General features: G+C 46.6%; 1 protein-coding gene across 1 annotated transcript; it reads left to right on the forward strand.

Moving 5' to 3' along the window:
* Positions 1-11,333: 11,333 nt before the first annotated feature.
* On the forward strand, positions 11,334-12,036 carry LOC124697594. The gene is made up of 2 exons (XM_047230160.1): positions 11,334-11,683; positions 11,748-12,036. Exons 1-2 carry the CDS (start codon positions 11,346-11,348, stop codon positions 12,034-12,036), a joined length of 627 nt encoding a protein of 208 aa, XP_047086116.1. The 5' UTR covers positions 11,334-11,345.
* The last annotated feature ends 426 nt before the right edge of the window (positions 12,037-12,462 follow it).

The following is a 12,462-nucleotide window of genomic DNA, read 5'->3' on the forward strand; positions in this document are numbered from 1 at the left end:
ACCGAATCCTCGGGTGCCTTCCAACAATCACATACCATGAAGGAGTGTCTATTTGCAAAATTAAGTTGCTTACTGATGAATCAGAGCAAAACATGTGAAGAGAATTATTAATGCAAGTTAATTAATCGGGGCTGGGAACCCTATTGCCAGCTCTTTTGCAAAATTATTGGATAAGCGGATGTGCCACTAGTCCATTGTAAAAGTCTGTCAAAAGTAAATGACAAGATCGAAAGATAAAACACCACATACTTCCTCATGAGCTATAAAACATTGACACAAATAAGAGGTGATAAATTTTGAATTATTTAAGGGTAGCACTCAAGCAATTTACTTTGGAATGGCGGAGAAATACCATGTAGTAGGTAGGTATGGTGGACACAAATGGCATAGTGGTTGGCTCAAGGATTTTGGATGCATGAGAAGTAATCCCTCTCGATACAAGGTTTAGGCTAGCAAGGTTATTTTGAAACAAACACAAGGATGAACCTGTGCAGCAAAACTCACATAAAAGACATATTGAAAACATTATAAGACTCTACACCGTCTTCCTTGTTGTTCAAAACTCAATACTAGAAATTATCTAGACTTTAGAGAGACCAAATATGCAAACCAAATTTTAGCAAGCAGGTGTTTCTTCATTAATAGGTGCAAAGTATATGATGCAAGAGCTTAAACATGAGCACAACAATTGCCAAGTATCAAATTATTCAAGACATTTTACCAATTACTACATGTAGCATTTTCCGTTTCCAACCATATAACAATGAACGAAGCGGTTTCAACCTTCGCCATGAAAATTAAAAGCTAAGAACACATGTGTTCATACGAACCAGCGGAGCGTGTCTCTCTCCCACACAAGCATGTATTTATTCAGAGAATGAAAATAACAAAACAAAAATAAAAGCACACAGACGCTCCAAGTAAGTACATAAGATATGACCGAATAAAAATATAGTTTCAAGAGAAGAAACCTGATAAGTTGTCGATGAAGAAGGGGATGCCTTGGGCATCCCCAAGCTTAGACGCTTGAGTCTTCTTGAAATATGCAGGGGTGAACCACCGGGGCATCCCCAAGCTTAGAGCTTTCACTCTTCTTGATCATAGTGCATCATACTCCTCTCTTGATCCTTGAAAACTTCCTCCACACCAAACTCGCAACAACTCATTAGAGGGTTAGTGCACAATAAAAATTAACATGTTCAGAGGTGACACAATCATTCTTAACATTTCTGGACATTGCATAAAGCCACTGGACATTAATGGATCAAAGAAATTCATCCAACATAGCAAAAGAGGCAATGCGAAATAAAAGGCAGAATCTGTCAAAACAGAACAGTCCGTAAAGATGGATTTTACTGAGGCACCAGACTTGCTCAAATGAAAATGCCCAAATTGAATGAAAGTTGCGTACATATCTGAGGATCACGCACGTAAATTGGCATAATTTTCTGAGCTACCTACAGAGAGGCAGATCGGAATTCGTGACAGCAAAGAAATCTGTTACTGCGCAGCAATCCAAATCTAGTATTCACTTTACTATCAACGACTTTACTTGGCACAAAAATGCAATAAAAATAAGATAAGAAGAGGTTGCTACAGTAGTAACAACTTCCAAGACACAAATATAAAATAGAGGTACTGTAGCAAAATAAACACATGGGTTATCTCCCAAGAAGTTCTTTCTTTATAGCCATTAAGATGGGCTCAGCAGTTTTAATGATGCACTCGCAAGAGATAGTATTTGAAGCAAAAGAGAGCATCAAGAGGCAAATTCAAAACACATTTAAGCCTAACATGCTTCCTATGAAAAGGAATCTTGTAAATAAACAAGTTCATGAGGAGCAAAGTAACAAGCATAGGAAGATAGAACAAGTGTAGCTTCAAAAAATTCAGCACATAGAGAGGCATTTTAGGAACATGAAAATTTCTACAACCATATTTTCCTCCCTCATAATAATATCCAGTAGCATCATGAGCAAACTCAACAATATATCTATCACATAAAGCATTCTTATCATGAGTCTCATGCATAAAATTATTACTCTCCACATAGGCATAATCAATTTTATTAGTTGTAGTGGGAGCAAATTCAACAAAGTAGCTATCATTATTACTCTCATCATCAAATATAGGAGGCATATTGTAATCATAATCAAATTTACTCTCCATAGTAGGTGGCACCAAAAGACCAATATCATTATAATCATCATAAATAGGAGGCAAAGCATCATCAAAGTAAATTTTCTCCTCAATGCTTGGGGGACTAAAAAGATCATGCTCATCAAAACCAGCTTCCCCAAGCTTAGAATTTTCCATATCATTATCAACAATGGTGTTCAAAGCATTCATACTAATATTACTACCAGCATGCAAATAAGGTTCCATAGGTTTTTTAATTTTCGCATCAAACCATCCATGTCTTAAATCAGGAAATAGAATAAGAAGCTCATTTTTGTCCATTATGCCAAACTAGTGTAAACAAGAAACAAAAAGATGCAATTGCGGGATCTAAAGGAAATAGCTTCGAGTACTTACAACGGCGAAAATAGCTTAGTAGCCGAGATCCGGAGTGTGAGTACCTTTTACCTTTCCTCCCCGGCAACGGCGCCGAGAAAATAGCGAGAGGTTTGTAGAACAGCGGCAAGTTTTCCCTTAAGTGGATCACCCAAGGTTTATAGAACTCGGGGAGGAAGAGGTCAAAGATATCCCTCTCATGCAACCCTGCAACCACAAAGCAAGAAGTCTCTTGTGTCCCCAACACACCTAATAGGTGCACTAGTTCGGCGAAGAGATAGTGAAATACAGGTGGTATGAATATATATGAGCAGTGATGACGTGTAATTCACACGTTCGTTGGGAACCCCAAGAGGAAGGTATGATGCGCACAGCAGCAAGTTTTCCCTCAGAAAGAAACCAAGGTTTATCGAACCAGGAGGAGCAGAGAAGCACGTTGAAGGTTGATGGCGGCGGGATGTAGTGCGGCGCAACAACAGGGATTCCGGCGCCAACGTGGAACCTGCACAACACAACCAAAGTACTTTGCCCCAACGAAACAGTGAGGTTGTCAATCTCACCGGCTTGCTGTAACAAAGGATTAACCGTATTGTGTGGAAGATGATTGTTTGCGAAGAAAACAGTAAAGAACAAGTATTGCAGCAGATTCGTATTTCAGTATTAAAGAATGGACCGGGGTCCACAGTTCACTAGAGGTGTCTCTCCCATAAGATAAAAGAATGTTGGGTGAACAAATTACAGTCGGGCAATTGACAAATAAAGAGAGCATAACAATGCACATACATGTCATGATAAGTATAGTGAGATTTAATTGGGCATTACGACAAAGTACATAGACCGCCATCCAACTGCATCTATGCCTAAAAAGTCCACCTTCAGGTTATCATCCGAACCCCCTCCAGTATTAAGTTGCTAACAACAGACAATTGCATTAAGTATTGCGCGTAATGTAATCAATAACTACATCCTCGGACATAGCATCAATGTTTTATCCCTAGTGGCAACGACACATCCATAACCTTAGGGGTTTACGTCACTCCCAGATTCACGGAGACATGAACCCACTATCGAGCATAAATACTCCCTCTTGGAGTTACTAGCATCAACTTGGCCAGAGCCTCTACTAATAACGGAGAGCATGCAAGATCATAAACAACACATAGGTAATAACTTGATAGTTAACATAACATGGTATTCCCTATCCATCGGATCCCGACAAACACAACATATAGTATTACAGATAGATGATCTTGATCATGTTAGGCAGCTCACAAGATCCAACAATGAAGCACAATGAGGAGAAGACAACCATCTAGCTACTGCTATGGACCCATAGTCCGGGGGTGAACTACTCACTCATCACTCCGGAGGCGACCATGGCGGTGAAGAGTCCTCCGGGAGATGAATCCCCTCTCCGGCGAGGTGCCGGAGGAGATCTCCAGAATCCCCCGAGATGGGATTGGCGGCGGCGGCGTCTCGGTAAGGTTTTCCGTATCGTGGTTTTTCGCATCGGGGGTTTCGCGACGGAGGCTATAAGTAGGCGGAAGGGCGGAGTCGGAGGGCGACGAGGGGCCCGGACCATAGGGCGGCGCGGGCCCCCTCCGGCCGCGCGGCCCTATGGTGGCGGCGCCTCGTCGCCCCACTTCGTATCCCTTTCGGTCTTCCGGAAGCCTCGTGGCAAAATAGGACCCCGGGTTTTGATTTCGTCCAATTCCGAGAATATTTCGTTACTAGGATTTACGAAACCAAAAACAGCGAGAAAACGAGCAATCGGCTCTTCGGCATCTTGTTAATAGGTTAGTTCCAGAAAATGCACGAATATGACATAAAGTGTGCATAAAACATGTAGGTATCATCAATAATATGGCATGGAACATAAGAAATTATCGATACGTCGGAGACGTATCATAACGCAGCAGTAGTAACGCAGTAAAACAGTAAACAAGCAGCGATAGCAGTATTTAGGAACAAGGCCTAGGGATCACACTTTCACTAGTGGACACTCTCAACTTTGATCACATAACAGAATAGATAAATGCATACTCTACACTCTTGTTGGATGATGAACACCATTGCGTAGGATTACACGAACCCTCAATGCCGGAGTTAACAAGCACCACAATTCAATGTTCATATTTAAATAACCTTAGAGTGCATGAAAGATCAACATAACCAAATAGATCACATCAATACCATCACGAGTAATAGTTAACTTCACAATCTACGAGAGATCATGATCATAGCCTACGACAAGAATCACACGGTGCACACACTAGTCACCTTTACACCATGCAGGAGGAATAGACTACTTTAATAACATCACTAGAGTAGCACATAGATGAATTGTGATACAAAACACATTGCAATCATAAAGAGATATAAATAAGCACTTCACTACGCCATTCATAACAGTGAATAAGTATTATGTGAAATATAGCCTAAGAGACCCACACGGTGCACACACTAGTCACCTTTACACACGTGGGACAAGGAGTCTCCGGAGATCACATAAGTAAAACCCACTTGACTAGCATAATGACATCTAGATTACAAGCATCATCATATGAATCTCAATCATGTAAGGCAGCTCATGAGATTATTGTATTGAAGTACATAGGAGAGAGATTAACCACATAGCTACCGGTACAGCCCCGAGCCTCGATGGAGAACTACTCTCTCATCATGGGAGACAGCAGCGTTGATGGAGATGGCGGTGGTGTCGATGGAGAAGCCTTCCGGGGGCACTTCCCCGTCCCAACGGCGTGCCGGAACAGAGACTCCTGTCCCCCAGATCTTGGCTTCGCGATGGCGGCGGCTCTGGAAGGTTTCTCGTACCGTGGCTTTTCCGTGTCGATGTTTTAGGTCAGGGACCTTTATATAGGCGAAGAGGCGGAGTCGGAAGGTCAACGAGGCGATGACACCATAAGGCGGCGCGGCCAGGGCCTGGGCCGCGCCGGCCTATCATCTGGGGCCCCTGTGGCCCCCCTGCGCGACTCTCGGGTGTTCCGGATGCTTCCGGGAAAAATAGGAACACTGGGCGTTGATTTCGTCCAATTCCGAGAATATTTCCTTACTAGGATTTCTGAAACCAAAAACAGCAGAAAACAGGAACTGACCCTTCGGCATCTCGTCAATAGGTTAGTTCCGGAAAACGCATAAATATGACATATAATGTGTATAAAACATGTAGATATCATCAATAATGTGGCATGGAACATAAGAAATTATCGATACGTCGGAGACGTATCAATGGGAAGCAAGGCCCCGGGAACGGATTTTCAATCCGACCCATGGGCGATGGTTTTTCATTTTCGGAGTGCCAAAACGGTTTTTTTTTTGTGAAGCAGCTATACATGGGGCACATTTTAGTATTGCGTGAGACCTCTGCATAGTGGTAGGACACCGCCTTCGCACCATATATCACATGCCATATGTGCGTGCAAGCTATCTGGAAATCCATGCGGCTTCCTGCGGTGTCCCGCCGAATCCGGTGGAAAGTGACTGGATTTGAACTAGGGCTACACTTTCCGTCACTCAGTAAATTCCGGAAAAAATATTTTTAGGTCTACGACACATCACTTTATGTGCTAAATTTTTTCCGTTTAGCGTGATGGTGAACGGGTGCACCAGCGCGTCCGGTACGACCATCCTGCATCTCCGTGGGGGCCCGTTTTGGCCAGATGACAATTTAAACAAAGTCAGAAAATCCCGCAGAGCCGCATGGAGTCATTTTATGTGTCCTAGTAACCACTCCAAAAGTCGGAATTAGGATATGACAATTATTTTGGAAAACCCTTCATAAACAAGGTATCACGTCCGGAATTCTATGGCTTTTAGGGCAAATGAGTAGAAAACGGCATCTGACACCACATAGTTTGTTGGACCGAGGCCATATTTCGCGCGTGTGTGGTCCCTGTGATGGGAAGAAAGGCCCCGGGAGCGGATTTCCAATCCGACCCATGGACGATGGGTTTTTCATTTCGGGATGCCAAAAGAGGTTTTTTTGTGAAACAACTACATGGGACGCATTTTAGTATTGCGCGAGACCTCCGCATATTGGTAGGACACCGCCTCCGCACCACATATCGCATGCTATATGTGCGCGCTAGCTATCTGGAAATCCCTGCGGCTTCCTGCGGTGTCCCGCTGAATCCGCTGAAAACTGACAAGACTTGAACTAGGGGTACACTTTCCGTCGCTTAATAAATTCCGCAAAAAAATGTTTTTAGGTCTATAACATATCACTTTATGTGCTATTTTTTTATCCGTTTACCGTGTTGGCGAATGGTGCACCAGCGGTACAGCCATTTCGCATCTCCCGAGGGGGGAGTTTTGCACAGCCGGCAAACTGGACATCATGTTTGGAGTCCTCTATTTTTTAGGTTCAAATGATGATATGGATGTTATATTTAGATTCCTCTCATTTTTCTGATCGATTTAGACATATTATTTGTGGAATTTCGATTTTTTCGATTTAAAGATATTAATTATTCCATATTAAATAGAAAAAGACCAAAAAAATAAAATCATTTTATTGTTATTTGAATTCAATATTATTATTACTTATATATTCATTGTTGTTTATTTAAGTAATTGTTTGGAATTCAAAAATAAAGAGGTGTAACATCACGGTCCCAGGGTTAATAGGGCTGATATGCTATTATTATCAGCAGGGTGTCAATTCTTTAATGGAAGCTCATCCGAATGTAACCAAGAACTTAAATGTGCTAAGGCTAGAGTAGTGTGAGGATTGGTGACCGACTGGGAAGTTTAACCATGATTGTAAGGTTTCTAAGATTAAGTGTACTTAGAGTTAAAAGTGTATTGGGTGAAAGATAAATAAGTAAAAAAATAAAAATGGTGTAAAAGATAAATATTTGAAAAAATTTAAAACTCTATGCCGTCGGCATATCAAAAAAATTCGAATTTTATTTTGAATTTTTTTTTGAAAAAGGAAATTTGACTTTTTAAAATTTGTCTGCCGACGGTTTTGCCGTCGGCGTAGCGTGCTACACTGAGGGCCGGGCAACGCCGACGGCAATAGTGGTTCCGCCGAGGGAGGTAGTCGCCGATGAGCTATGCCGAGGGCTGCCCTCGGCGTAGCCTACGCTGACGGCCAAAACAGGTTACGCCGAGGGTTCCCGGTCCTTGGCATATCGGCCCATTCCTGTAGTGTTGGGGCTGCCTTTGCATTTCGCCGTCGGAAAGTGGAACTGCAACCGCTCATCGACAAGATTGCAGGAAAGCTTCCGGGTTGGTTTGGTAAAAAAAATATCGCGCGCCCCGGAAGGATCACGCTAGCAAAGTCGGTTCTCATGGCTACGGCCACCTACCATGCCACTGCCATTCCTCTGTTAAAGTGGGCACGGGATAAAATCAATAAGATTGCTCGAAACTTCATTTGGGTCGGCGATGATGCCGACCACACCTCAGGCGGTCACGCACTGGTTAATTAGAAGACGGTGTGCAGACCAAAGGACTTAGGGGGTCTTGGCATGGCGAACCTCGAGCATTCAGGTCGCGCCCTTCGCCTGCGATGGCCTTGACTTCAATGGACCGACCCACAGCGAACATGGGTGTGGGTTCTAAACTCCCTTTCGACGATGCGGACATGGATCTCTTCTAGGCTACCACGAAGATTACCATTGGGAATGGCGAATCTAGCTCCTTCTGGTCTGACCCTTGGTCGGAACATGGTCCTATTCGGGTGTGGGCCCTAGATCTCTACAAGGTGGCCTCTAGGAAAGCGAGAACTGTTGCAAAAGAGATGCAAGACTGCAACTGGATTCGCTCCATTGCTAGGCTTTCAATGTCTGTCCAGCTGGAGCAAGTCTGGGAGGTTGTCGCGGCAACGCACCTTACTGCCGACGTGCCGGATACCATTACCTGGACGATCAACTCCGAGGGTGTCTATTCCGCTAGCTCTGCATATAATATGCAGTTCCTTGGCTGCTTTGCCAAGTTCGACGCAAAGAAGATTAGGGCGGCGCACGCGGAACCCAAATGCAAGCTCTTCGCCTGGCTTGCCCTACACGGTAAGATCCTCACAACTGACATGCTTGTCGTTAAGGGATGGCCCCACAACCTAGTCTGCCCTTTGTGCTTGTCTGCTCCGGAAACTGCTACCCATCTATGTAAGGACTGTCCCTTCACCTCGGCCATATGGACTCTCATTTAGCGGGAAAACATTGACGGCCTTCTCACGCATGGTCAAACCTATCCGTCCACCTCCGATTGGTGGGACGACATCATCGCCGGGAAGTCGGTGGATAACAAGGGCTGGCTTAGTGGACGTCTTCTCTATGTTCTCTGGAACGCTTGGAAGGAAAGAAACCGACACATTTTCAGGGGTCGCCGCCTAACATACCTTGAGGTGACATCGCTTGCAATGGAAGACATCATGCAAAGAGATCGAGTTTTTGCCGTCGTCAGGCAGAATTTCCCGGCCGAGCCGGATTAGAGTGTTTTTGTTTGTTTTTTTGGCGTAGTGGTTTCTTGCATGTTTTCACTTTAAACGAAAGATGTTATTGTTGTACACTTGTATAGTTTTCCCTCTTGCTTAATGAAAAGGCAGTGCTCCTGCCGGTTGTTCCTAAAAAACACAGGGTATATAAGTGGGACTAGGGGACTGCCGAGCGGTACCACGTCATATCCATCAACCGCCCCCCACCATAGGTGAGCTTGAGACATCCTCGAGTTGGCGGTGGGCATAAGAAGATAGTTGAATCCTTCTCAAAGATACCCCGTCTCCTCCCATGAAAGAAACATAGACGGCGGCTAGGATGGAAACCCTAGCAGCCGCCGCCACCTGCCCCGTCCTCACCGTCTACGATTGGAATCGATGGGTCCCTGCCTCCTCTACTAGCTGCTCCGGAGGCTGGAGGGGGTGGGGACCTCGGACCTGGGCTCGTCGTTGTAGAAGGCCCCCTAAAGTTAGAGTTTGGTAAATCATTTGTCTGGTTGGCGCGTCCCTAGAGTGGTGGCTTTCGTTCAGTCTATGTGTTTCATAGGTTTGGTGTTAGAGATTTAGATCAATTCCATGATTCAATGGCTACTACCTCGGCTCTTGGACGCTGGTCCTTAGGGGTACGTGTGCGAAATTTTCCAACTGTCATCAACAACTTCAGACCGGCTCCGGTAAGGGAGCGGCAACTGCGGCGCGCCGGCAGCTCACTCTGCTGGTTGTCGTGGTCTCTACTCTCTAGAAGGTCAAAGAACCTAGGTGTAGTTTTTATTATATTTTGGATGCTTTGTACTTCGTTTGAATTCAGAGCATCCCCAGCCGTTGGGGCTCCCCACGCCCAAATCCGGCGATATTTAGCGCCGGATGGATGAAAGTTTTGGCCCGGGGAGCCCATTTTTTCCAGTGGCGAGCCCAGGATGGATGTAATTTTTTGACAAAATACGACGAATTCAGATAAAAAAGGGCGAATCTCATGCAAACATAAGCGAAATTTAATAGTATTTAACATATATAGGCGAGTTCGTACATAAGTAGGCTGAATTCGTACATATATTTGAATTCGGCGTTAGGCAAACTAAAACTTAAACTAAAAGAGGCCTTCTACAAGCCCAAATGGTGGTAGAAGGCCGTGTAGTCGCCGCCGTCGTCGTCGTCGCTGGAGTTGTCGGCGTCCTGGGGCGGCAGCGCCTCGTACCAGTGGCTCGAACCCTGGCCAGGGCCGCCGGCGCGTGGCGGCGTCGGTCGGTAGAGGTCGTCGTCGCTACACTCTCATTGGTGGAGAGAGCGGCGGCCGAAGCCATTGTTGGTCGCGCCGTCATTCGCCATTGTTTGTTCGCCGCTAGGTGTCGCTCGAGGTTGGGGAAGATTGAGCACAGTGAGCGTGGTGAATGCGGCCAATCGCGGTAGTTCCGCGATAAATATAGGTCGACGCGTGTGAAACCGAGGCGACGACATTAACTCGCCGCGTGGAAATGACGTGTCCGGCGAAGACTGGCCGGCGGCAGGCTTTTCCAGCGCGCGGAAGACGATGCGATGAGGACGACGATCGGTCTCTCTCGCTGACAAGTTGGGGCCACCAGCCGCGCGGGAAACTTTCTCGGCGGTTCCCGCGCTTTTCTCTCGTCCGGAGTCCCCGAGCGCTCCCCGGGGAGCCGGGGATAGCCTGAGCTCTCCGGACGGATGAAAGGCCTAATCCGGACAAAATCGAGGAGTCGGGGGCGCCACTGGACCGTTTTCATCCATCCGGATGAAAAAAAGACATCGTGAGGACCTTATCGGGTAGACTGCTGATGCTCTCATGGAATAGATTTAGGATCCGTCCTGCAAGAAAATCCTTCTCAAGCATGAGTCGTTACTGGACATTGTTTTACCTGTGCTTCGAGCCTTTATTAACCTGTCTCTGTCTTTAACATGTAAGTCTGCCTAACGTGACCAACACTGAACAAATATTATCAGGATAGGATACCCATCAGGATAATACAACGCCACGAAGGGTAAGGGTTTTGTTGGGAAAGTGGCAACGCGGGCCTGCATTTTACCTCCATTGAACCCTTCAACACGCGCGCCGCACAGAACACAGTTCTTTGTGTACGGTAAACCACTGGGAAAGTTCGTAGGAGATACAATCGCCAATGACGCGGTTTGCGCTCTACAGGACAACATATATAACATCCCATCGTAGACTTCCCTTGACCCGGAGTAGCGAAGAGCTCCATATATGCCTGGATCCTTCTCAAGTAGTAATCACAAGTCCACTTAACTGATCCACTCACATCGTCCCAGTATCCGAACCCGATCGAGGTATCACCATAAGCACAAGGAAGTGCCGATTCTTCCTCCGATTCGAGATCTCCACTCGGCGTTGAGCATGGCTCACCTGGAAGTTCACCCAGGCGCGGCGCCCGCGGGCAACATGGAGGTGGAGCTGGGCCACCACCACCAAGCGCAAGCGGCCGTGCACCCGCAGCTACCAACGACGCACGGCCGCCCGGCCATGAACCAGCAGCACCTCGGCGCGCAAGGCCCGAACACCTGGGTCGGCAACGACGCCAACACGCTGCTGGTGGTGGCCACGCTGATCACCACGCTCACGTACCAGCTCGGCACCAACATCCCCGGCGGGTACTGGCAGGACACCAAGACGCAGGACGGCAGGGACCTGTACCGCGCCGGCGACCCCATCATGCGCGACCTGCACCGGTCCAGGTACACGCCGCCCCGTGAACTCCGCTCGATCGATCGATCTCGGCTGACGAGTTGCCAGTGGCAGGTACTGGATGTTCATGGCGGCGAGCTGGGTGGGGTTCGCGAGCTCCATGGTGATGACGCTGAGCCTGCTGGTGCGGATGTCGGTGGACTCGCGCCACGTGCGGTGGTCCTTCGTCGTGGCCTACTCCAGCCTCGTCCTCACCTTCATCGTGTCGCAGCCCAAGACGCACCTGTCCGTCGACATCCTCGTCTGGGCGGCCGTCCTCGCCTTCCTCTGGCTCATCATCAGCGTCCGCCCGGAGCACCGCACGCGCATCGCCCATGTCCTCTGCTGCAACCACGCCAACTAGTTAACGGATATCGTCATTGCTTTGGTGATCACTAGGGAAGCAGTGTGTTACTCATAGTACCCTCCTAGTTACTCCTAGGAGTATGTTTTTTTATCGGAGGAACCGAGGAAGTAGCCAAGTAGAGTAGCTTGGTCATTACATAGCTCCCACGTCGAGTCCACTCACTGGTCAGTAGCGCATTACTTAGCTTGGTCATCGCTAGGGAAACAGTGTGTTCAGTTTTATCGGAGGAAGACTACTTAGCCTACTGTTTTTTACAAGTGATATGATTGCCATTTTCTGTTTCAAGATGTATGACTTGGGAATACTGCTGATATTAATGAACTGACGGCAATCCTTCCGCTACAGTTCTTTCTGAGTGCCATACTTGTATTCTCAGTCGGCCAGTCCTGTAAATAACCTTCTCTGATCTTGATGAACCGACAT

Source organism: Lolium rigidum, chromosome 3 (assembly GCF_022539505.1).
Source record: "Lolium rigidum isolate FL_2022 chromosome 3, APGP_CSIRO_Lrig_0.1, whole genome shotgun sequence".
In the NCBI taxonomy this organism is placed as follows: Eukaryota; Viridiplantae; Streptophyta; class Magnoliopsida; order Poales; family Poaceae; genus Lolium; species Lolium rigidum.